The sequence below is a fragment of the Nematolebias whitei genome, chromosome 11 (assembly GCF_014905685.2).
Source record: "Nematolebias whitei isolate Nwh7 chromosome 11, NemWhi1, whole genome shotgun sequence".
Classification (NCBI taxonomy): Eukaryota; Metazoa; Chordata; class Actinopteri; order Cyprinodontiformes; family Rivulidae; genus Nematolebias; species Nematolebias whitei.
In genome coordinates, this window is record NC_056508.1 from 20,776,299 (window position 1) to 20,799,771 (window position 23,473).

At 39.9% G+C, this 23,473-nt stretch overlaps 1 protein-coding gene across 1 annotated transcript in view; it reads right to left on the reverse strand.

Moving 5' to 3' along the window:
• Positions 1–1,595: 1,595 nt before the first annotated feature.
• Positions 1,596–23,473, reverse strand: part of cacnb3a (calcium channel, voltage-dependent, beta 3a) — a 200,419-nt gene continuing 178,541 nt past the window's right edge. The window contains exons 3-14 of the mRNA XM_037684743.1: positions 18,070–18,189; positions 15,138–15,260; positions 14,924–15,039; positions 14,751–14,830; positions 14,641–14,660; positions 14,031–14,108; positions 12,639–12,697; positions 12,449–12,549; positions 12,221–12,372; positions 12,046–12,141; positions 8,349–8,519; positions 1,596–2,133 (exon numbers count right to left, since the gene is read on the reverse strand). Of these exons, the coding sequence (XP_037540671.1) occupies positions 1,726–2,133; positions 8,349–8,519; positions 12,046–12,141; positions 12,221–12,372; positions 12,449–12,549; positions 12,639–12,697; positions 14,031–14,108; positions 14,641–14,660; positions 14,751–14,830; positions 14,924–15,039; positions 15,138–15,260; positions 18,070–18,189 (1,524 nt within the window). The 3' untranslated portion in view covers positions 1,596–1,725. The remainder of the gene's footprint in view (positions 2,134–8,348; positions 8,520–12,045; positions 12,142–12,220; positions 12,373–12,448; positions 12,550–12,638; positions 12,698–14,030; positions 14,109–14,640; positions 14,661–14,750; positions 14,831–14,923; positions 15,040–15,137; positions 15,261–18,069; positions 18,190–23,473) is intronic.

Consider the following 23,473-nt stretch of genomic DNA (forward strand, 5'->3'; position numbering starts at 1 on the left):
GAGGAAGTCCAGATGGTCTAAGGCGTTAAGTTTTTTTTTTTAGATGTTAGGCTCCATATTGCATACAAAATAGGACAGAGAAAATGAACGTATAACCTTGTAAAAATTGTGCTTCATAAAAAGCTCAACTGCTTCATCAGTTGCTGAATTGGTCCACTTTGAAAAATTGCCAGAATATTATGAAAGAGGCTAATTGTTGAACTAAAACATGCAGGGCTTTAAGAACCTACTCATTTTGTCACTTGTAATTTTTTTTAAAGCAGCTATTTTTTGGGGGACTATTATTAGTGAGAAACTTAAAAAGTGAGTTCAACAAATGATGGTGTGGAAAAATGTCAGTGTAGCGCAGAGTGAGTAGCCCCAAAGACAAAGACTATCACTACGGAACGACGAGGAGTCAGAACCGATGCATTACTAAAATACTTCATCAGAAAAAGAAACAACCAGGTTTCATGCAACACTTGCATAGATCTTTTTCTTTATTTTTTTAATCATGCTGCTTTTTTTCTCTCTTTAAATATACAGAATAGATAAATATATAATGTGACACATGGAAGCAGTAAACGAGTAAAACTCTGACCCTGTGTCACGTCGAAACTCGGCTCGGGGACTAGAAACGGCGCGGGAGCAGAACGAGGTGGCGTGGAGCGGAGCGAGTGTGCGTGGGACTCATCACCTGAGGATCTGTCTTTGTCACTCACAAAAACATCGTGACGCGGTCTGACACAGAGGGTGCGATCTGTGCGGGAGTCGTGGATGCTACAATCAGTAACGTGCTACAATCGAACCACGGGGGGGGGGGTGATCGGTAGAAACCAGGTGGGTGCTGGAGGTGCAAAAGGCATGCGAGCGTACATTCTGTGAAGCCTTTGATTGGGAGGGAAGCTGCAGCCGAGCAGCGTGTGCTTGATACACGTGAATGAGTGAATGTAAACGAGCCTTTTGGCTAAAAACACCCGTCCTTTCCAACATTTCCTTCTTCGGCTGTGTTTACATTCTGTGTGCCCGCTTGCTTTCAGATGTGTCAGATTGTGCAACAGCAAGTGAACCTACTGCGCTGCAGATGGCACTCTAAGGGCAGCCTCACAACCATTGAGACTGGAGGCTGCCCCTCATCAGTCAGTGAACACATGAACCGTACAAACATTTGTCCGTATCGACAAAACTAAAAAGAAAAGTAGCAATGGAACAAAACCAGGTGCCCATTCAGTATATATACATTGGAATCAAACGCATTACAGTAACCCATAAATGGTTTTTAACACAGAACATTCCTATGTTAGTTTATCTGTAAAGATCATTCACTTCCTGTTCTGCCGTAATGTGCAAATAGTCCTAAAATAATGACACATGCAATAGTAACGATAATTCAAAGTCTTAGGGATTTTAAGGCCAGTGGAATGAGACATCCTACAATAGAGAATCTTTAGGCAGAGCAGCTAACGTTGGACTTTTGTGTTGAGCTGGTAGCCTGAAACCTTTCTGTTGCAGAGGTGGGTTAGCCCTGTGGAACTGAATTTGAGCGTCTGGACCCGCGGCGAGGCGAGCGACCGATAACTGGGTCACTGGTTACCAGTTTCTGTTTGACTGACAGGAACGTTTAGAGCTGATTTTGGACGAGTTTTGCCACCTTTAAATAGTTTGTTTAGGACCGTGTGACTGTCAGGGGCCTTGGGGGGCGGGACTTGATGTTGACCTGGAGGCTAGAAGGGGGCGGGGCTTATTTCAGTAGTTGTCTCGGGGCCAGGGGCGGCTGCGCTGCCGGTTGATCCTCTGGTTGTGACCCTGCTGAGCTTCGCGCTGGAGCAGCCTGTCTTGAGACTCGTGCCCGTTGGCACTGTGGGCGCTGCCTGGATGCCCACGGCGAGGGGGGTACATGTCCCTGTATGTGCGGCCGTGGCAGGGGGAGGCATATTCATCCTCCTCTTCCTCCTCCTCCACGTCCTCCTCCTCTTCCTCCTCAACCCCCATGTGTAAAGGGCTCCCCCTGCGGCCGCGGGACAGGGAGTCGCTGGCCTCGTCGGATGGCATGAGACTGTCCTGCTCCAGGGGAGAGAGCGCCTCCTCACCAGCCTCCTCCTCTTCGTCACCCTTCAAGCCCACCGCCTCTCGAGGCTGCGCCTGGTTCTGGTTCTGGAGAATTTAATTGGTCAAAAAACAAAAGAAGAGACTAGATAAATCTTTAAAGCAACTTTTATAGCAACTTGTTGATAACTAATCCAAGATAATAAAAAAAACACAAAAAGGGACAAAAAATACAAACAGCATGTGAAAAGAAGCGTTTGAATCGATTTTAAAGGATAATATCTGATTCTTAGTTTTAGCCTGCATTTCCACTAATGAATGTAATTATTTAGACTATATAAGTCAAGTAAATTTTACACTCTTTCATTTAGACCCTATGAAACAACTCATCTGAGATCAGACCAGAGTCCCATTAAAGCTCAAAGATCTCTGTTGCTGTTAAGGCACAACTGAAAACAGACGGTAATATTTCAAGCAAAAAATACAAATATTTTTCTAAACTCAGTCTGTTTTTTGTTTCTTATTTCATTTTCTCCCAAAACTGAAGAAGAGTGCAGAGATTGTATAACTCATACAGCCATAATAATCTGATTAATGGGAAATACAAGAGTTAAAATAAACCAGAATTACCCTTTAAAGCAACACTCACATGCCTTACAGCGAGTTGAAAAAGTTACTTTCTGCTGCAGTTGTTCCTCCTCTCTGCACTGGACTCATAATCTGAACGACGTGGATACAAATCCGTTAAAAAAGTTAATTTAAAGCTGTTCTGTTTCTAAGTGAAAAGTAAAAAATGTACAACTGAAAAAGACAAAAAAAAAAAGGTCATAATGTTGTGGCTAATTAATGCATCAATAATTTATCACTTTGGAAAATGATCACATTTCTCTGTTTCTATCACATTTTAATAAAAAAAAGCTTTACCAGATCAGTTCATTGTTCAGTGGAAACTGTGAAACTACAACCCAGAAGAACAATTACAGCAGTTAAGAACTCTTCAACTGGGCAATCGTCTTAAAACAAACCTGGAGAAATAAACACGCCTGTCGTCCAACTCTTAAACCACTGAAATGAAGACAAACACTTAAAACACAGGAAACAAAACAGAAGCTGCTTTCAGGACGTAGTGGGAAAATAATCAGAGCTTTCTCGACGGCCCGTTGGCCCAAAGGAGGAAACAAGCTCTGATTGTTCAGCTGAACACGAACACAAGTGCTTCAAACGAAAGAGAAAACACGCAACTTGAAGGGACTTTCAACACAGATCAGTACTTTGTCATAATCTGAGATTAAGATTACCGGTAGCTAAACTTTACTTTCATTATCGCCTGCTGCCAAAAGGTGAAAGCAGTCTGTCCTGTGTGTAAACAACATATCTCATGAACCAGTGGACAAATTTGAATAAAACTCAATTATTGGACCCACATCTACAGCCACACATTTTATGATCCAGCAGACAGTTTGTGATGAACATCCCTGGACGCAATCGTTAAAATGTAAATCCATAACTGTATAAGTAAGGGTAAACCCAGTTCAAGATGGCCACTACAACTAATTGAACCGAGTCGATGTAAAACTGTCTACCTCTCAGCCTGTTTTTTAGTGAAGTAAAATTTAATGTGGTAGAAGCTGAGAGTTGGTTTTGGTGATGGACCGACTAACAGATGAAGTCAGGCAGGAATCCCCGTGGACGATGATGTTTGCAGATGATATTGTGATCTGTGGTGAGAACAGGGAACAGGTGGAAGAGAACTTGGAGAGGTGGAAGTATGTACTTGAAAGAAGAGGAACAAAAGTCAGCCGTAGTAAGACAGAGTACATGTGTGTGAATGAGAGGGAGGAGGTGGAACAGTGAGGCTACAAGGAGCAGAGGTCACAAAGGTGCAGGACTTCAAGTACTTGGGGTCCACTGTCCAGGAAAATGGGGTGTGGTAAAGAGGTGAAGAAGAGAGTCCAGGCAGGATGGAGTGGATGGAGAAAAGTCTCAGGAGTGATTTGTGACAAAAAAGTAGCAGCAACGGTCAAAGGAAAAGTTTACAAGACAGCAGTGAGACCAGCTATGTTGTATGGTCTGGAGACAGAGACATGGACAAAAAGACAGGAGACAGAAGTGGAAGTAGCAGAAATGAAGATGTTGAGTTTCTCCTTAGGAGTGACAAGGATGGATAAGATTAGGAATGAGATCATCAGAGGTACAGCACAGGTTGAACAACTGGAAGATAAAGTTACAGAGACCAGACTGAGATGGTTTGGACATGTTCAGAGGAGGGACAGTGGGTATACTGGTAGAAGGATGTTAGAAATGCAGCTGCCAGGAAAAAGACAAAGAGGAGATATCTGGATGCAGTTAGAGAGGACATGGAGGTAGATGGAGTGAGGACAGAGTGAGATGGAGGAGGATGACTTGCTGTGGAGACCCTGAAGAGGGAACAGCTGAAAGAAGAAGATGTAGCTGCGAGTCATCCCCAACACATACAACTGTGTGAGTACGGATAAACATTTGCTGCTTTTCTCAGAGTGTTTTAATATTTCTCTATGTGTGTTTTTGTATTTATTATTTGGGTCTAATGAAGTACATTCTGACCATGAATACACAAAAGATGTTGACCGGGTTTTACCGTCTCACTGGCTGCCCTGTGTCAAAACACAAAACAGCATCAAACGTAGTTAATGCATTAAAATGTGAAGTTGCCGTTTGAGTGGCTTCATGCAGTTGTCATGGTGACGACGACACGTCTGGTCCTAGTTTCCATTGTTTGTGACACCAGAACCAGAACATAAGGGCTTAAAGGATCCGAGAGCAGGTTCAGATTGAGAACAGAAACTGTGAGAACGCAAGAGCACAAATTGTTCTTACAGCAACAGGTGACGGACATCGACAGTGTAGTGTCACACTGTTGGTCAATCCTCTTTAAAGGGATAGTTCAGAACGTCAAAAGTAGGGTTCTATGGAGATGTTATGAACAGTTAATATCTTACCTGTTGCAGGTAGCTTTCCGAATCCGACCAATTTGAAGAATGGAGCTTACTTCTGACTGGATTGATTAGATAATGGGTAGTGTGAGCAGGGCAAGCCTAAAGTGGAATGTCTTAAAACAGCTTCAACCTCATATATTTTTGTTGAGGTTCGAGCAAATGCTAGAGATGTCTCGATCAAGATTTTTTAAACCCTGATACCAATGGGAGTCATTTAGGATGAACAGATACAGAGACTCGGTCTGATACTTGTATAGTTTTAAATTTTTTAGAGATACACTGATCTGATATTAGTATCGTCATTGGTACCGATATTGAGGGGGAAAAAATTCTCGACCGGGTATCGGTAGAGATGCACCGGCCCGGTATTAGTATTGTATGGGTACTGATATCAAATACAAATTCTTGATCGGGTATCAGTGACAAAGTGACCGATTCATAAGGACAGGAGCTGATTGCAGTTTATTTTAAATATTTGCCACCAAGCTAGAAAAGCTATTGTTTTTTTCCTCTTATTTCAGCTCATTTATTATTTATTTTACATTATATTTAGAATTCTTGAACCATTTGAAAGGTTTGTTGAAGTTCATTTTCATGTTTGACCAAAGTTGTCAACCTGTTGTTTTTGTCAGTTTCAGTATCTTTATTATTTATTTTACATCGGATGTTATACTCATAATTGCACTGACAGAACAAATTAAAGTTGTGTTATTTTTAACATGTTTGACCAAGCTTGTGAAGCTATTGGTGTGTTTAAGTGTGCTGTACTGGTGCAGAGTTTTCAACAAATTTGTAATTCAGTACATTTATGTCTGTGTTTAAAAAACAAATGTTTTAAGTTAATTCAGCACCGTTTTTCTATATCGGTATTGGATGAGGAAAATGTGGATTGGTGCACCTCTACTTTTTTCCCTGCAGCACAGCCTTGCAAATTACCAACACAAGTACATTAAAGTTATTAAAATCAATACCATCGTATGCACAAAACCTCAGTAGCTCTACAGTACAGTGAGGAAAACCTGTGTTCGTTCTTCATGTTGATCAGGAAGCTTGTTGGTTAGGCTAGGAGTGTGGGACATGCCGTGGCTCCAACAGCTCTAAAAGGTGAAAACCTTTTCCCCCCACCGCAGTGATGGGTTGGTCATTGAGCAGTAAATCCAGTCACACATTCTGTAATCCTTTTTGCCTTATTGTTGTCCTGTAAAAACTTGTATCTTCTTAGAGTTTCCACTAAAATGTGTTGCTTAGCAGCGTTAGCTGGGTACTCTGAAGAATGCTACTTGACTGATCTTATTTTCTATAAAAACAAAAAAACTTCTTCAATGCAGACATGTAGAAACACCACATCACAACTAGGGCTGTCGCGATAAACAATAAATCAGTTAATCACATGATAAATGAAAATTATCGACCTCATTTTCATTTATCAGATTTATCGTTTCTTCGTGTCTCTCTGTTTCTACTGAAGACACTGGATGACAAAAGGCTCAACTCTGGTGCTCTTCACTTACTCCTCCCTTTCTCTTTTCACTTGAAAATCAATTTTAACGATCCAAAATCGTGGTTTTGGATCGTTAAAAGCAGCTAAGTTGAGAAGCTAAGCTACAAGCTAAGCTAACAGGTCGACCTCGAGAAAAAACCTCTGTCTTGTCGAAGCTCCAAAATTTACAGTTGAAACCCGTGCCTTTGTGTAAAAAGTTATTTTTCTCTGCAAAAAGAAGCCGAGAACTTGTTTACTGATTTTTTTAATTAAATGCTTTGTGTGAAAAATGCTATGCTAAAGAGCTCAATCCACAGAGTGTCCGCCATGTCACCATGTCAGCCCATGTCATGTCAAGAGCCCTCCCTCCCATTTTTCTTAACAGACATGGTGCTCAACTATCCATCCTTTGGTTCAAACAGTCTTATACTGCCATCAGGTGGTCAAACAAGGTACTACAACTAAACAAATCAACATTTCTTCTCAAATTTGACAATTAATTATTGTTAAATTTCAAACAATATTATCGTTTATCGCAGTAATTTCTGAGACAATTAATCGCTCAGCAAAATTTATTATCGTGACGGGCCTAATCACAATTTTTTTTAGCAAATGTGTTAAGGTACAACTACAGTAAAACTATAGATCAGTGGTCCTCGATCCTGGTCCTCAAGGGCCATGACTCAGCAAGTTTGAGTTGTTTCCCTGGTCTTCATGATCTGCAGAAGCACTTGAATCACTCCTGATCCAACACTGGGCCCAGGACATCCCTGCTATCTAAAACAATGTAATAGTTCCTAGCCTTTCCACAGGGACCTTCTTAAAAAGATCTGATCTATTCCATTAAAGTCCTCTGATTTATCAAAGTCTGCATAAAAACAGGTAAAACAAATGAATGCTGAATACTCAGAAACTCCTGAACATACTAGGACAGGGTTATTCAACTGGCAGCTCCGCAGGCTATTTCTGGCCCATGGGTGACTTCAGTCCAGACCACTTCATAAAAAAAGGTTTTTGTTTATTGCATTTATGATTCAATACAATAAAATAAACAAATTGAAAAGGTAACAGATCATTGTAGAACTTGGGTTATTTACATACTGACTTTAATTGCTGGATGTCCGGCCCCCGAGCTGTTGGCTTTCAGACACTGTGGCCCCCTGAGCAGTTTAGTTGAACAGCCCTGTACTAGGATGTAATTGCACTGCTGCTTTGGTCTCAATCTGCTGAATTTGCATTTAAAGCGAAGAATGTTCAAGTACTGATCTTTAGGCTTCATCTTAACTGTGTAAGTTCTGTGAGTGGGGTCAGCATTCACAAAGCATGCTTGAAAAAGGGTCAACAGAACACACATATTCTGTTTAAGGTAAATGAAAGACAGGGCTTCACTGCTTTGTGAATTTCTTTTCCCCAGAACCGCCCGAAACCATCAAGTAAAAATGATAAAAATATATAAAAAGAAAACAGAGGCACGATGCAATAAGGAAGAACAAACAAAAGCACAGAATCTTGTACGTGGTGAGATCTGAGTGAATAAAACGTGTTTCATTCACTGTCTCAGTCACTGTGCTCTGTTTGGGTATCAGGAAAAGTAGAAGGTTGGGGGGGAAGAGTGCAAATAGATTATTATATAAACCCTACTACTCACCCTGTTTTTGTTATGGATCATTCAATTAATTCCTGTGTTTCAGAAAACTGCAAAAATGTTAAGCTTGGATGAGTAAGGGAACAGACAGGTGGAGACAAATCTGAGATGGGAACAGCGTAAAGACAGCAACAACACGTCCATCACGAGACTGAAGAGTCTTTAAAGCCATACGACGGGACCGTGCCCTCCTGGCTGTTAGACAGGAAATGATCAAACGTACCTGCAGGCTGGAGACGGCAGAGGGCGGGGTCATCAGACTCTGCTCCAGTAAGGGGTTAAGAGGAGTGTTTCCTGGCAGGTGGGTGGCGCGCCAGTAGACATCCAGGTACTCGGCCAAATGCTCACAAGCATCTTCTAGCTGGTTCTCATCTAAAATGACATCAAACATATCCTGCAGGGGGACAAAAGAACAAACAAGGTACAAGTGAGCTGCTTTGAACATGTAGGGCAGAAATAAAGTAAATTATACACGATAACAATAATATTCTCTAACTCAAGCTTCTTAGATGGGATCATTTTATACTTTACAGTTTTTCTACCTGAAACCAAATCAGTTACAGTACTGTATTCAATTCTGGGCTGCCATTCAAATAATGTTCTTATTGAATGTTCATATTCATTTATTTATTTTACAGCTGTCAAGTGAATTTTAATAAAGGTTTATGGATGTTTGTCACTAATGTTAAATGTTGAACCACGTGTATGTGAGGTCAGAGTTCTTTGTTTTCAGTGTCAGAGAATAACATTCAGGCACCTGAAGCCTCTGAGTCTAAGAGGCGAGGTCATCATGCTGAGAAGGATTATAAAAACACTTCCTGCCTCACTGTCCGGTGCAGATTCTCACTGACGAGGCTCTAAGCATGTAACTTTGAACATATGTGAAAGTCTGTTTTCGTGACCATCTGCCATTGTAAGTAAAGACTGGTTAAAAATCTTCTCGTGTCCTCAGAGTGGCTTATTTGAGTAAGTAAATAATGAAAGGTTATTATGTATCCAACAACAGCGAGTGACAACAAGAATCAACAGACCGTCTTATAACAAAACTCATTTGGAGTTGCTGTTTTAGTATAAATAATACAGTCGATGTCAGTACATCTGGTCATGAAATGTGGGTTATTTTAAAATCTTTGACAGTATTTCAGTGTCAAAAAACAAACAAACAAAGGTATCACAGTTCATATGAGGACAGTCCAGTTTATATTATGATGCAACTAACATTTTTAAAGGCCTTCACATCACCCACCATCTGGAGTGATCAGATTATGTGATGGGGATGATTTTCAGTTACCAAAGAGTAAGCATTTGCAGAACTTCATCCAATAATTACTTTCAAAGAGTTTCATCAAAATTTGTCCTGTGGTCAATGATATATTTTGCTAACAGACAGACAAACGAACACACACAGACAGGTGATTATCAAACTCTAATTATACCACTAACAAACTAAGTAATGGCACTGGTCTAAGGCAAAAAGTGCATCTGTATCCTCAAATGATGCTAAACTATTTCAGTTAAACTAATAAAAAAACTCCAAGAATCCTTATTTTGATGGGAATTAAATAGTTAGATTAAACATTTTGAATGCCTATATATAAACATTGTTCACTAAAATAAGAATTAAAAAAGGAGAAATTACACTCAGAATGGGATACATTTAAATTATTATTCATTTCTGAGCTCACATCTAAAAACTTTGTCACATCTGTCAGTTTACAAGGATTACAACAAAAATACTTCTTGACCAAGCAGGCTAATCATGCTAATCACTCGAATCATGCTAATCACTCAAATCATGCTAATCATGCTACTATTTTATCATTGCTGTAGACCGGGGGGGGGGGGGGGGGATTACGTTGATCACGGACTGATCTCTGGTCGATTGCAAGATTTGGAGAAAACATTTTTTTAAACCCTATCATTCAGTGTTTAGTATTATTTTTATGTCTGCATTCTCTCAACCTACCATACTAGATGCATTTAAAATAGGGATGCACAACTGAATGCAATGATGTGGAGATGGCAAATGTCAATACTTTATTCGTAATATAACATAGATGACAGATCAAAAGTTTAATCTGAGTAAATGTAACATTTTAAAGGAAAAATATGTTGATTCAAAATTTCACAGTGTCAACAAATCCCAAAAAAGTTGTGACAAATAGCAATAAGTGGCTGGAAAAAGGAAATTGAGCATATAACAAACAGCTGGAAGACCAATTAACACTAATTAGGTCAATTGACAACATGATTGGGTATAAAAAGAGCTTCTCAGAGTGTCAGTGTCTCTCAGAAGCCAAAATGGTAAGAGGATCACCAATTCCACCATTGTTGAGCAGAAAGATAATGCAGCAATACCAGAATGGTGTTACCCAGCGTAAAATAGCAAAGACTTTTAAGTTATCATCATCAACCGTGCATAACATCATCAAAAGATTCAGAGAATCTGGAACAATCGCTGTGCGTAAGGGTCAAGGCCGTAAAACTCTACTGGATGCTCGTGATCTCCGGGCCCTTAAACGTCACTGCACCTCAAACAGGAATGCCACTGTCAAGGAAATAAAAGAATGGGCTCAGGAATACTTCCAGAAAGCATTGTCAGTGAACACAATCCACCGTGCCATCCGCCGTTGCCAGCTGAAACTCTACAGTGCAAAGAGGAAGCCATTTCTAAGCAAGCTCCACAAGCTCAGACGTTTGCACTGGGCCAGTGGTCATTTAAAATGGAGTGTGGTAAAATGGAAGACTGTTCTGTGGTCAGATGAGTCACGATTTGAAGTTCTTTATGGAACACTGGGACGCCATGTCATCCGGACCAGAGAGGACAAGGATAGCCCAAGTTGTTATCAACGCTCCGTTCAGAAGCCTGCATCACTGATGGTATGGGGTTGCATGAGCGCTTGTGGCATGGGCAGCTTGCATGTCTGGAAAGGCACCATTAATGCAGAGAACTATGTTCAGGTTCTAGAATATCATATGCTCCCATCTACACGTCAACTCTTTCAGGGAAGACCCTGCATTTTTCAACACGATAATGCCAGACCACATTCTGCAGCAATCACAACATCATGGCTGCGTAGGAGAAGGATCCGGGTACTGAAATGGCCAGGCAGTCCAGATCTTTCACCTATAGAGAACATTTGGCGCATCATAAAGAGGAAGGTGCGACAAAGAAGGCCCAAGACGATTGAACAGTTAGAGGCCTGTATTAGACATGGATGGGAGAGCATTCCTATTTCTAAACTTGAGAAACTGGTCTCCTCTGTCCCCAGACGTCTGTTGAGTGTTGTAAGAAGAAGGGGGGATGCCACACAGTGGTAAAAATGGACTTGTCCCAACTTTTTGGGATTTGTTGACACCATGAAATTTGGAAACAACAGATTTTTCCCTTAAAATGATACATTCTCTCAGTTCAAACTTTTGGTCTGTGATTTGTGTTCTATTCTGAATAAAATATTAGATGTTGGCACCTCCACATCATTGCATTCAGTTTTTATTCACAATTTGTTTAGTGTCCAAACTTTTTTGGGATCCGGTTTGTATGCTGATCTACTTAAAACCCAATACACTGAGCTATTCATTTCCACGTTATCTTTAACTTAGATAAACAGTCACATATCAATATCATATCAATATGTCAGTGTACCAAACTTAGTTTTTACTTGAAGACTTTTAAACAATTGGTGCAGAAAAGACATTTTCACCTAAACATTTGTCAGACTGCAGGGATTAATAACTTTGAAAGCCTCATCAGTTGAAGTAGCTGTGATTTAAACAGGAGTTAAAACATGTTTTTCTATGATTATTTAAGCAGCAGCACAGTTCAGGCGGGATCAACACTAAACACACCATCCCTTACTGTATAAAACAATCCCATCAAAACACAGTGATAAGGAGGGACCGCGCAGTGAAGCACTCACAGGGGGGCACTGAGAGAGTTTGTCTGCAGCCATCATCTGCACATTCAGGTGCTTGCTCTGAGACTTTCCCCTGGATTTGACCAGCCTCTGCAGCACCTAAAAAGAAACACTGTGTCAGAAATGATGGCAGAGAGGACGGGGCTGCCGGAAGTCAACGTTTGTTAGCAGCATGTACCTTTGGTGAGGACACTTTAACGTAGACGACGATAGGAGCGAGGGAGGTTTTGGCGAGCTGTGCGGGATGGTTGATGGTGTCTGCGTCCAGAACCACTAGCTGCAGGGTTTTGGCAAGCTCAAATATCCTCTCAATCTCACTCTGAACCTCGGCTGCACATAAAAACATAAAGGCCGATTTCTTGTTTGGAGCAAAGAGCTGTGGTGTTTTCACGCTGAGAGAACTTACCAAGGCTGGAGCGGGTGTTGGATCTCTCCATTATGGGTCTTTTGTTGAGGACGGATCTCTTGGCTAGGGACAGGTCGGCAGTTACTCGCGTGATTGAGATTCTGTGTATAAAGACAGAAGAAAAAATAAACAGACGTATGTCTGACTTTGATTAAAGGCCTGTTTCAGGGTTTAAAATTTAATAACTTACCTTCCCTCAAATCTGTGTTTCAAAAAGTCAAAAAGAGCTTTCTGCATCATGTCTGTCACCTAAACGGAAATATCAAACTATTCAAATATACATTAAAATCACACAAAAACTGTTAAAACACAGTTTGAACAAGGTACAGTATGGACCCACAGGAGAAAATTTTACTTCCACCCTTCCTAGAACGTGATGTGATGATTGATAAGCTTTCCATTCAGTGCAACAAAGCCTTAGGGGACCACCTCAGAGTGGAATAATCTGCCTGAACTTAGACGTGTAAAACTCGCTGAGTTAAAAATAAAGCTTAAAGATTAGACAAGACCTCTAAAAAGTTTGAGCCATGTAACGTAAACTTTAGAAGAGAAAATTTGCACAAAAGAAGTGAAATGGCACTTTCACAAAACAGTTCTGAAAAATGGCCACAAAGACCAGTCTGTCTTTACGCAGCCTTTGGTTGTTCAAAAATCAGCTGGAGCGGGCCACGTCCCGCTTGGATGTGAGTTCTCAGCAATGAAGCGAAAAGAACCAAGAGGCGTGGAGCAGAACTCAGCTGTGTTGACGTGAAGCCCGACAAATTTATTGTGTGACAGATATTCAACACAAACAAATTAACTCAGTTTAGCGATCAACTTTGTGGGTAACTACTGTTTAACATTAAATACAAAGTTGCTGTGTGTCACCATCTGTCTTGCCTAGGTAATAAATCTGTTTGTTGGTTAATTCCTGAGCAGCTGGTCCCACAGACCAAATGTCATCACTTCAAGCCGTCTTACCTTTTCATGTGTCAACTGTTTCGCCTCTGTTACTACCTCACTTTAAAGGTGCAACAAGGGTGGAATGGCTTCAAGCCCCTCACCACCTCGGTCCATGCAGAAATCATACTGAGGTGGCCAGTAGGCATTTAAGTCCCAACTTGAAGTGTTTTGTGAAAGAGCCTTATGGTACGGATCAGACGTTTACATCAGTTTTATGATTGCTGAACATATGTGCAAAACTGTTCTCAGAAGAAAGTATTGTCTTAGTCGCCTGACTAAACTATAAAGATAATCTGAAAATGCATAATCTAAATAATAAGAGATATTAAAGTTTTTTTGCCTAACTTTTACCATTTACAACTTGTGCCACCTTTAACCTGCTCGCCATTTTTCCGTGTTACCACAGCAACCAACAACATGAAGCCTTATCCTTGTGGTTGTCCTTTATTTTCTTTGGGTCTTGGGGTTTGAAATGCTCTTTTAGTTCTAATATCTGAGTTACGACAAATTATTAAAAGCTGACAAGTTTTAGTGACTTGGTTTCTACATGCAGGTATGAAAGAACATGAACAATAATCAAGTTTCAGAACAGTTTTAATATAAAAAGTGGTGCTTAGAGGTGAAGTGAGGAGATGCTGACCTCATAGCCCTTCAGTGATGGTCCCACGAGGACAACCGGCCTCATAGAGGGCACCACGTCATAGGGAGGGACATGTTCCTGCCACACATAGGTAAGGACAGAGGGGAAACCATGAGGGATAGAGAGAACGGGTAAAATGTCACGAGGCTTGGAGTTATTTGTTATTACAAACAAAAGTATTTTTTCACTATACCTGTAGGCTAAGAATGATTGACTCACATATTTCAGAGTATTTTCCAGTTTTAAATACAAATATTTATTTCATAATTATTTGGTGAATCTGTTACCTTAAACAAAATATAAACAAATATGAAAAAGTTATAAATTAAGGTAAAAACTATTTAATTAGATATGCTGCTGAAATGGAAACGTCCCCTGGATTTACCTTTAATAGTCAGCTGTAACGTTATAAACCTATTATTTTACATTAAACAACTCTTAACATACACAGTCCAGGCATATTTGAGTTTAATTGCTGTAAAACATATTTTAAAGTAATTTAGTTGATCATTTGGTGAATAGTGTCCTTTAGTGCTGTTCACCGTCTACAAAACTCATTCTAAAAAATGTTTAAAATCCAACCTTCCTCTATTATTTCAAAGAAACGTACCTGTTTTTGCTTCTGTTTAGCTTGTGAAAGCAAAAACAAGACAATCAGACAAAGGTCAGAGGGAAAAAGGGCTGAAGAAGCTCCACCAGAGGCTGGTTTGTAGTACTTACATTCACCTGCAGATGGCGGTGTGGTCCTCCAGCTCCCGGTCACCATGTCACCCAAACTCGAGGAATTGCCTCCTGTTTTCCTGCAACAGCAGCGACACATTGACTTATCGCTCTGGTGTTGTGAAAATGCATCCTGCAGGAAGTTTTAAAGCCCACACGTTTCATGGTCTGACCTCTGTTTCTGCTCCTGTTTGAGTCTCATTGCTTCCAGTCGTAGAGGGCTGGGGATGAAGGCGATGTCCGCTCCCTCTTTCACTAACCGCCCGATCCACCAGTCATTGTTGTACTTCTGTTAAAATCAGCAGAACAACAACGGTGTCACGTCGGTCTGGTGCGTTTAATGTAATGAATAGCGTTGATCGTCGTTAACGGAAAGTAACGGCTCACTTCTTTGATGTGCAGGAAGTCTTTGGCATCAAAATTGACTGCAGCTCCTTGGACAGGACAGTCCTCATCCAGAGCTCCACAGTAACTCACATTTGTCTTTACTGCAAATGCTACAGATTTGGACTGTGGAAACAAAAACAATGACAAAACAAATGACAAAACATGTCAGTAATGAAAAATACACAGAAGACAGGAAACAGGATAGAATCCTGGTCTATCCCAGTGGAGGACACCTGAAAAGGGCGACAACACAACATTATACCAAAGTTAGTGTAACATCCTGTTCAGCTAAAATTGTTAAAGTGTGTATTAGGTCTTAGCCTCCAAGACTTATTAGTCTTAATGCTGCTTTTATAATGAAGGATCTAAACTGATCACAGTGACAGAGCTGACGATTGGACAACCAGTTGAATGTTACACACTGGGAATGCCTCAGCACACTGTGTCATTGGGATAGCTTCACTTGGAGTGCCTAAAACACAGAGGACACATCAAGCTGTAGTGAACTGACAGATCAATTAAAAATATAACCTTAACATTATTTCTTTCTCTTAGAATAGTCAGACTCATAATCAACATATCAGTGGACAAAACAACCTCGAATCTTTCCTCATCCATTTTCTAACGTCTGATATGAAGCAGCGCTCCAACTAAACAAAAGAAGAACTGTCAAGATAAGTATAGAAGAGCTGTGAGAGGAACCTGGATGTCCAAGCAGGGAGTGAGTACCGGTACATAAAAATGTTAATCTTTTTCTTCCGAAATGCTTCAAAACTGAACAGCTGTGAGAAACACCACCACACAGAGTGTCAGTCTGCAGTCTGCAGCTGCCACTGGTCACAACTGAAAATAATGGAGGTGCGACTTTTGATTAGTGTTACACACACTGCCTGGGGTCCATCCCTGTCTACACTACTCCAGATATTATTTAAACGTTACAAAAAGTTTAGGTCCAAATGGTTCTAACAAATCAGCTCTGTTGTGCCACTAAGTGGCGAGATCATCCACATCAACGACGTGTCAAAATACAGAGTCGGATCTCTCTTAGCTTGGCTAAACATTCACCCAAAACAACTGTAGCTCTATTTTTGGACACCTTTTGCAATTTCCTTTTAGTTGTTAACCCTTTCAGCTCACAATAATGGGCAATCCAGGCTTGAAAGTTGTTCCTATAAAGATAAACTTTTAACCCTCAGTTAAACTGAAGAAGCCTTTTGGATGAGTGGTGAAAAGTTTTCAAGAAACAAGAGAAGTCATCTAGTTGCCTTCTACTGAACGACTTAGTGATTCTGTTCAGATGTTTTAAAACACATTACAGAGGATATCCTGTTTGCATGTGGACAAGAGGTTCAAATGCAGCACAGAATGTCCACTTTTAACAGGTGGTATGCTGATGTTCCCCGTCGCTGAAGGATTTGAATACTGAACGTTTGTAGTTTTTGAGATGAGTGTTTTTCTGGACTGGATTTGAACAGGGAAGGCAAGTAAACATGAATGTTTTGGTGTGGGTAGGAGTTACACTGTGGAGAAGAACTGAGGTAGTTTTCATTTTCTTGTCCGAGGCAACGCAGAGTGACGGATCCTGGTGAGTTGAGGGAGCAATTTTATCCACAACCAGGTGCAATGGTGGAACCAGGGGGTGGCCAATGGCAACCCATTAATTGAGAGGAAACTTTCTTATGCCTAGATGCAACCACAAACCAAAATGGAAGTCGGTGCCTCATTTATTTTTCGACTTATCGTGCTCACAACATGCATGGATGGAAGGTATTTCCAATTCCCTCTTTTTGCTCTGCAGTGGGACAAAAATATCCACAGTAGTGTAGACAAGGCCTAAAAACATCCCCATTTTGTTGATTTTAATGTGCCTTTTAACTTTAATTTAAGCCATTGATTGACCACTACAATGTGGACCAAAGGATGTGTGACAAAAAAAAAAGTAAAATCCTTTTTTAAATAAATATTTTATTTAATCTGTCATTTCAATAATTTACTTAAAGCTGAATGGAATTCTTATAAATATATTCTTAAATATGTGGCTATTGGAGAGTGTTTTTGTTTTTTCCCTGTAAACATGACAAATAAAAGAAATATGACGGCTGGTTTATCTCAGTCTGAGCTAAAAAATGTATAAAACTGTCTTCAGCTCGGTATGAAGTTCTGAATTCACTGACATGCAAACAATTCATGAAGATTAATCAGTTAGTTAGTTAGTTAAGAAGTAAAATATTTCTCATGAAACAGATGACAGTTTTTACTCTATTATTTTTTCTAAAATACAGTTGCTTCAGTAATAATTAAAAACAGCACAGTGATAAAGACTAATTAAAAACAGCACAGTGATAAAGACTTGGGTTTGCAGCTAAACTTCATAAATGGTCGACAGAGACTTGTGACATCCCCTCCATTTGCACAAACTGTGTTTCAGTTCTAATGGGAGAGGCTTCATTCAGGTGCTAATTGGGAGCACCTGGGCCAGATTACTTCTGACCTCTTCTGGAGGGTGTTATACCTGGTTCTGCTTGTGGCTCGTTGGTTATGCTGGCTGTCTGTCTTCTCCACCCCCCCACCCCCGCCCTGTTTATGATTTATGATGTTGGTTGTACAAAGCACTCATTCTTCATAAACACACACCATCTTCCTACACCACTAATAACCAGGTGTTCACACATCACAATTAGCTTCTTTGGGTACGTTTATGTTGCATATGTTTCACCTATGTGGGTGCTTAAATAGGTATATCTCACTTTTTGTCATTACCTTACCAACCGCCAGGTGATGACATCTTTCCAGGTAAAAAAAAACTAGTGCATGTTACAACAGGTAATCCTGCGCATCAAAGTACATCTAGAGCAGTAACATAAGACTTAACTCATACTTTCACATGTAAAACTCTTGCGTATGAAGCTGCGTAAATCACTGTGCGTCATACCTTAGCTCTGTCGAGCTGCTGTTGTGCTTGGCGTTCGGCTTCACGCCGATACGCCTCGCGGTCCTCCTCGGCTGACAGGTCTGAATCCGACGGTCTACTGGTATACGAATCAGCTGACCCCTGTCAGGAGAGAGTCGCACCCACATTAGTGATACGAGAATTCATTTGTACTTTACTCACATTTGTCAGAGCGGAAACACGGGGCTGCTGTTTCTGTTAGGTCATCTGTTTTGCTCTGCTGCAGGTGTACATGCAAATATGTATGTGTGTGCACATTCATGATGAGACTCGTGTGCGAGCCTGTAAGGATCTACAAAACAATGCATTGCTCTCCCACACCAGCTATCTTCTGACAGACCAAATATAGCACAAAGGAAGCAACTGCTTCCTCTTTTCTCCAGCTTGGCCCCAATCCATTTCAGCATCCTCCACAGTGCAGCCCATACACATCCTTTATAACCCTGTTTACGCTCCAAGGACACCTTCTCATTAGAAAAATATATGCTAGTTATCATTTTTCAATGGGAGCAGTTTAGGGACACACACACCAAGGATGGATAGCACATTAGGCTGAAAGCAGCAGATAACACGGACACAAACATCTCCTGAAATTAAATAGCTGCTTTTCATTCACAAACATGTAATTATTAAAAAAAAGGCTGAAGAATAATCAATCATATATCAATTAAACAACAACTGTCTGAGTCATGAGTTTATCTTGATTAAGTAAAGATGTGAAATATAAATGGTTGCCAGCATTTCAAAAGAGAAGCTTCAGAGTTTGTAGTTGTACGTGTAGGAAAAACACTCTGGAAAATTAAAAGTTTAACTAATCAGTAATCAATGTCCTTGTAGCAGTTAGGCCTGTCATGATAACACATTTTGCTGGACGATTAATTGTTTCTGAAATTATTGAAATAAACGATAATATTGTTTGAAATTTGACATTAATTAGTAATTATTGTCAAATTTAAGAAGAATTGTTGGTCATTTGTTTTGTGTGTAGTACCTTTTTTGACCACTGGATGGCAGTATAAGGCTGTTTGAACTGAAGGATGGATAGTGAGGGAGCGAGCAGTGTGTCTCTTTAAGAAAAATGGGAGGGAGGCCCCTTGACTTGACACAGGCTGTCTCTCCTTCCTGTTTTTCGATTCTCAAAATAACGCTCGGTGTGGTTTGAGCTCTTTAGCATAGCCTAGCATATAGCATAGCATCAGGATATCTTTAGCATAGCATTTTTCACAATTCAATTCAATTCAATTTCAATTCAGTTTATTTATATAGCGCCAAATCACAACAAAGTTGTCTCAGGGCACTTTACAGAAACATTCACATACATAAAAGTCAATTAGTAAAGTTCTCTATCTAAGGAATCCAGCAGACAAGTTGAATCTTGGCTTCGTTGCAGTCTCCCATCCTGAACAAGCACAGTGGCAACAGTGGAAAGGAAAAACTCCCTTTTAAAAGGAAGAAACTTGCAGCAGAACCAGGCTCAGGACAAGCGGCCATCTGCTTTGACCGGCTGGTTGAGAGGACAGGGAGGAGAGACAGACGAACATAGAATGGTAGGTCCAGGTAAAGGTCCAGGTGTATCTGAAAGACAAAAAAAACACATGTTAAGGGTAGAAAAATAATTACAAATATAAAACAGGTTGAGCAGAGTAAGTAAAGACAGAAGTAGAGTGAAAATTGTGGTCAGTTTGTCCTCCAGCAGTCTAAGCCTATAGCAGCATAACTAAGGGACAGCTCAGGAAACCCAAGCCAACCCTAACTATAGGATTTAGCAAAAAGGAAAGTCTTAAGCCTAGTTATAAAACTGGATAATGTGTCAGCCTCACGGACAGAGATTGGAAGTTGGTTCCACAAGAGAGGAGCCTGATAACTGAAAGATCTGCCTCCCATTCTGTTTTTGTAAATTCTAGGAACCACAAGTAAGCCTGCAGTCTGAGAGCGAAGTGCTCTGTTAGGAAAATATGGAACAATAAGATCTGTAATATAAGATGGAGCTAGGTTGTTGAGAGCTTTATAGGTTAGAAGTAAGATTTTGAATTAGATTCGGGATTTGACAGGGAGCCAGTGGAGAGAAACTAAAACTGGAGAAATATGATCTCTCCTACTAACTCCAGTTAAGACTCTGGCAGCAGCATTTTGTATCAACTGAAGACGTTTTAAAGAAGTATTTGGACATCCAGATAATAAACCATTGCAATAGTCCAGTCTAGACGTGACAAATGCATGGACCAGTTTTTCTGCATCATTTTTAGATAAGATGTTTCTAATTTTAGTGATATTACGCAGGTGGAAGAAGACAGTTCTAGTAACGTTTTTAATGTGGGGGATAAAAGACATGTCCTGATCAAAAATAACACCAAGATTTTTAACATTAGAGCTAGAGGACAGATTAATGCCATCTAAGGAGTGAGAAAGACAAAAAAATTCATTCCTAAGGTGCTCAAGTCCAAAAACCAAAACCTCAGTCTTGTCTGTGTTCAACAGGAGAAAATTAAGGGTCATCCAGGTTTTTAATGTCTTTAAGACATGCTTGTAGTCTAAGTAGCTGATATGATTCATTGGGTTTAATGGACAAATATAATTGTGTGTCATCAGCATAACAATGGAAATTTATATAAATAGTATATAAAGTAAAGAATATTGGCCCAAGCACTGAGCCCTGAGGAACTCCATGACTAACTTTGGTGTATGAAGAAGATTTATTATTTACATTTACAAACTGGAATCTATCAGATAGATATGATTTAAACAATTTTAGAGCCGTTCCTGTAATCCCAATATCATATTCAAGCCTCTGTAGTAAAATATTGTGATCAACTGTATCAGATGCAGCATTGAGGTCTAACAGGACCAGTTTAGACACAAGTCCATTGTCTGAGGCCATGAGAATATCATTAGTGACTTCTACTAGTGCTGTTTCTGTGCTATGATGAGCTCTAAACCCTGACTGAAACTCTTCAAACAGATTATTTCTTTGTAGATGTTCAAGAAACTGACCTGCAACTATTTTCTCTAGAATTTTTTAGATAAAAGTTAGATTAGATATAGATCTATAGTTGGCCAGAATTTCTGAATCAAGGTCAGACTTCTTAAGTAAAGGTTTAATTACAGCAACCTTAAAGCGCTGTGGTACATAACCATCCATTAAAGACAAATTAAGTAGATCCAAAATGTGGACATTAATTAGGGGAGATACCTCTTTAAACAGTCTGGTTGGGATGGGATCTAGCAGACATGTGGATGGTTTGGATGACGTTATTATTTTTGACAATTCAGAGAGCTCAACAGGACAAAAACTGTCCAAACATAAATCAGGCTCTAGTGAAATTTTTTAAGTTGTCTCATTTGACAGGGGACTAGAGATAGTAGAAGGAAGGATGGTTTGAATCCATCCATCCATCCATCCATTATCTTTACCCGCTTATTCCATTCTGGGTCACGGGGGTCGCTGGTGCCCATGTCCAGCAATCACTGTGCGAGGGACGGGGTACACCCTGGACAGGTCGCAAGTCCATCACAGGGCCACATAGAGACAAACGAGACAAACAACCATTCACTCTCTCACTCACACCTAGGGACAATTTAGAGTTACCAATCAGCCTAACATGCATGTTTTTGGTCTGTGGGAAGAAACCGGAGTACCCGGAGAAAACCCACGCATGCACGGAGAGAACATGCAAACTCCACCCAGAAGGCCCCTGGACCGGGGTTTGAACCAGGGACCTGCTCGCTGCGAGGCAGCAGCTCTACCAGTTGCGCCACCGTGCTGCCCGGATGGTTTGAATTTTCTCTCTAATTGAAATAATTTTATTTATAAAGAATCTCATGAAGTCCTCACTACTTATAGTTGTAGGGATACATGGTTCAACAGAAATGGGACTTTTTTTTATTTATTTTTATTTATTTTTTGAAAAAAAGAAGAAGAAAAAAAGAAATGGGACTTTTAATTAGTCTAGCAATAGTACTAAACAGAAACCTAGGGTTATTTTTATTCTCCTCTATTAAAGATGAGTAATATAAAGTTCTAACTTTATGGAGAGCTTTTGTATATGTTAGCAGACTATCTTTCCATGTTAAATAAAATTCTTCAACATTAGTAAAGCACCATTTTCTCTCCTGGTTTCTAGATGCCTGCTTTAAAGTATGTATCTCAGAATTGAACCAAGGAGCCAGTTTCCTCTGATTGATTACTTTCTTTTTCAGTGGAGCAATTTTATCAAGTGAAGTTTGCATTGAAGTTGTAAGATGATCAACTAGATGATCTAAGTCACTGTTCTCTGATGCATTACTCTGCAAGATAGAGGAAAACATTGATGGAAGAGATTGTTTAAATTTGGTTACAGCATTTTCTGATAAGCACCTGCTGAGATGAAAGTTACTCTCAGTGATTGTGTAGTCATTTAATGTAAACTCAAAGGTTATTAAAAAATGGTCGGACAGAATAGGATTTTGAGGAACTATAACAAAGTCCTTAATCTCTATACCATAGGTCAGAACTAAATCAAGAGTGTGATGTTGAGAATGAGTAGATGTGCGGACGTTTTGGGTAAAACCAAATGAGTCTATTAAATTATTAAAGGCTATGATTAAGCTATCACTTTCAACATCTACATGAATATTGAAATCACCCATTATGATGATTTTATCAGTATTTAATAATAAGTCAGTTAATAATTCTGAGAATTCAGACAAAAACTGAGAGTAAGCGCCTGGTGGACGATATATAACAACTAGTAAAAGTGGCTTTTCTGATTTCCATTTTGGATGAGAAAGACTGAGGGACAGCGATTCAAAAGAATCATAACTAACAACTGGTTTGGCATTAATCAGTAATACTGACTGAAAAATAGAAGCTACTCCTCCACCTCGGCCAGTTGTTCTAGGAACATGAACATTTAAATAATTAACAGGAGTGGATTCATTTATACTAACAAAATCCTCCTGTTGTAGTCAAGTTTCTGTCAGACAGAATAAATCAATATGATGATCAGTTATCAGTTCATCAACTAACAGGGATTTAGAGGAAAGAGATCTAATGTTCAATAATCCACATTTAATGATTTTATGATTTTGCTCTGGTAAAGTAACTGTGTTTATTTTAATCAGATTTTTATGGTTTATATTTTTAGAGCTGATTTTTGGTTTATTTAATTTGAGCCGTGGGCGAGTTGACACTGTTTCAATGTGGGTGTGGGTGGGTAACAGAGGAGAAGCAGCAGAGAGGTGTGGAGGACTACAACTCTGCTTACTGGACTGGACCCTGGGTTGTCAATCATTTGGGGGATAAACAAAATCAGCCATATTTCTAGAAAGAAGAGCGGCTCCGTCCAAAGTGGGATGGATGCCATCTCTCCGCATCAGACCAGGTTTTCCCCAGAAAGAACTCCAGTTA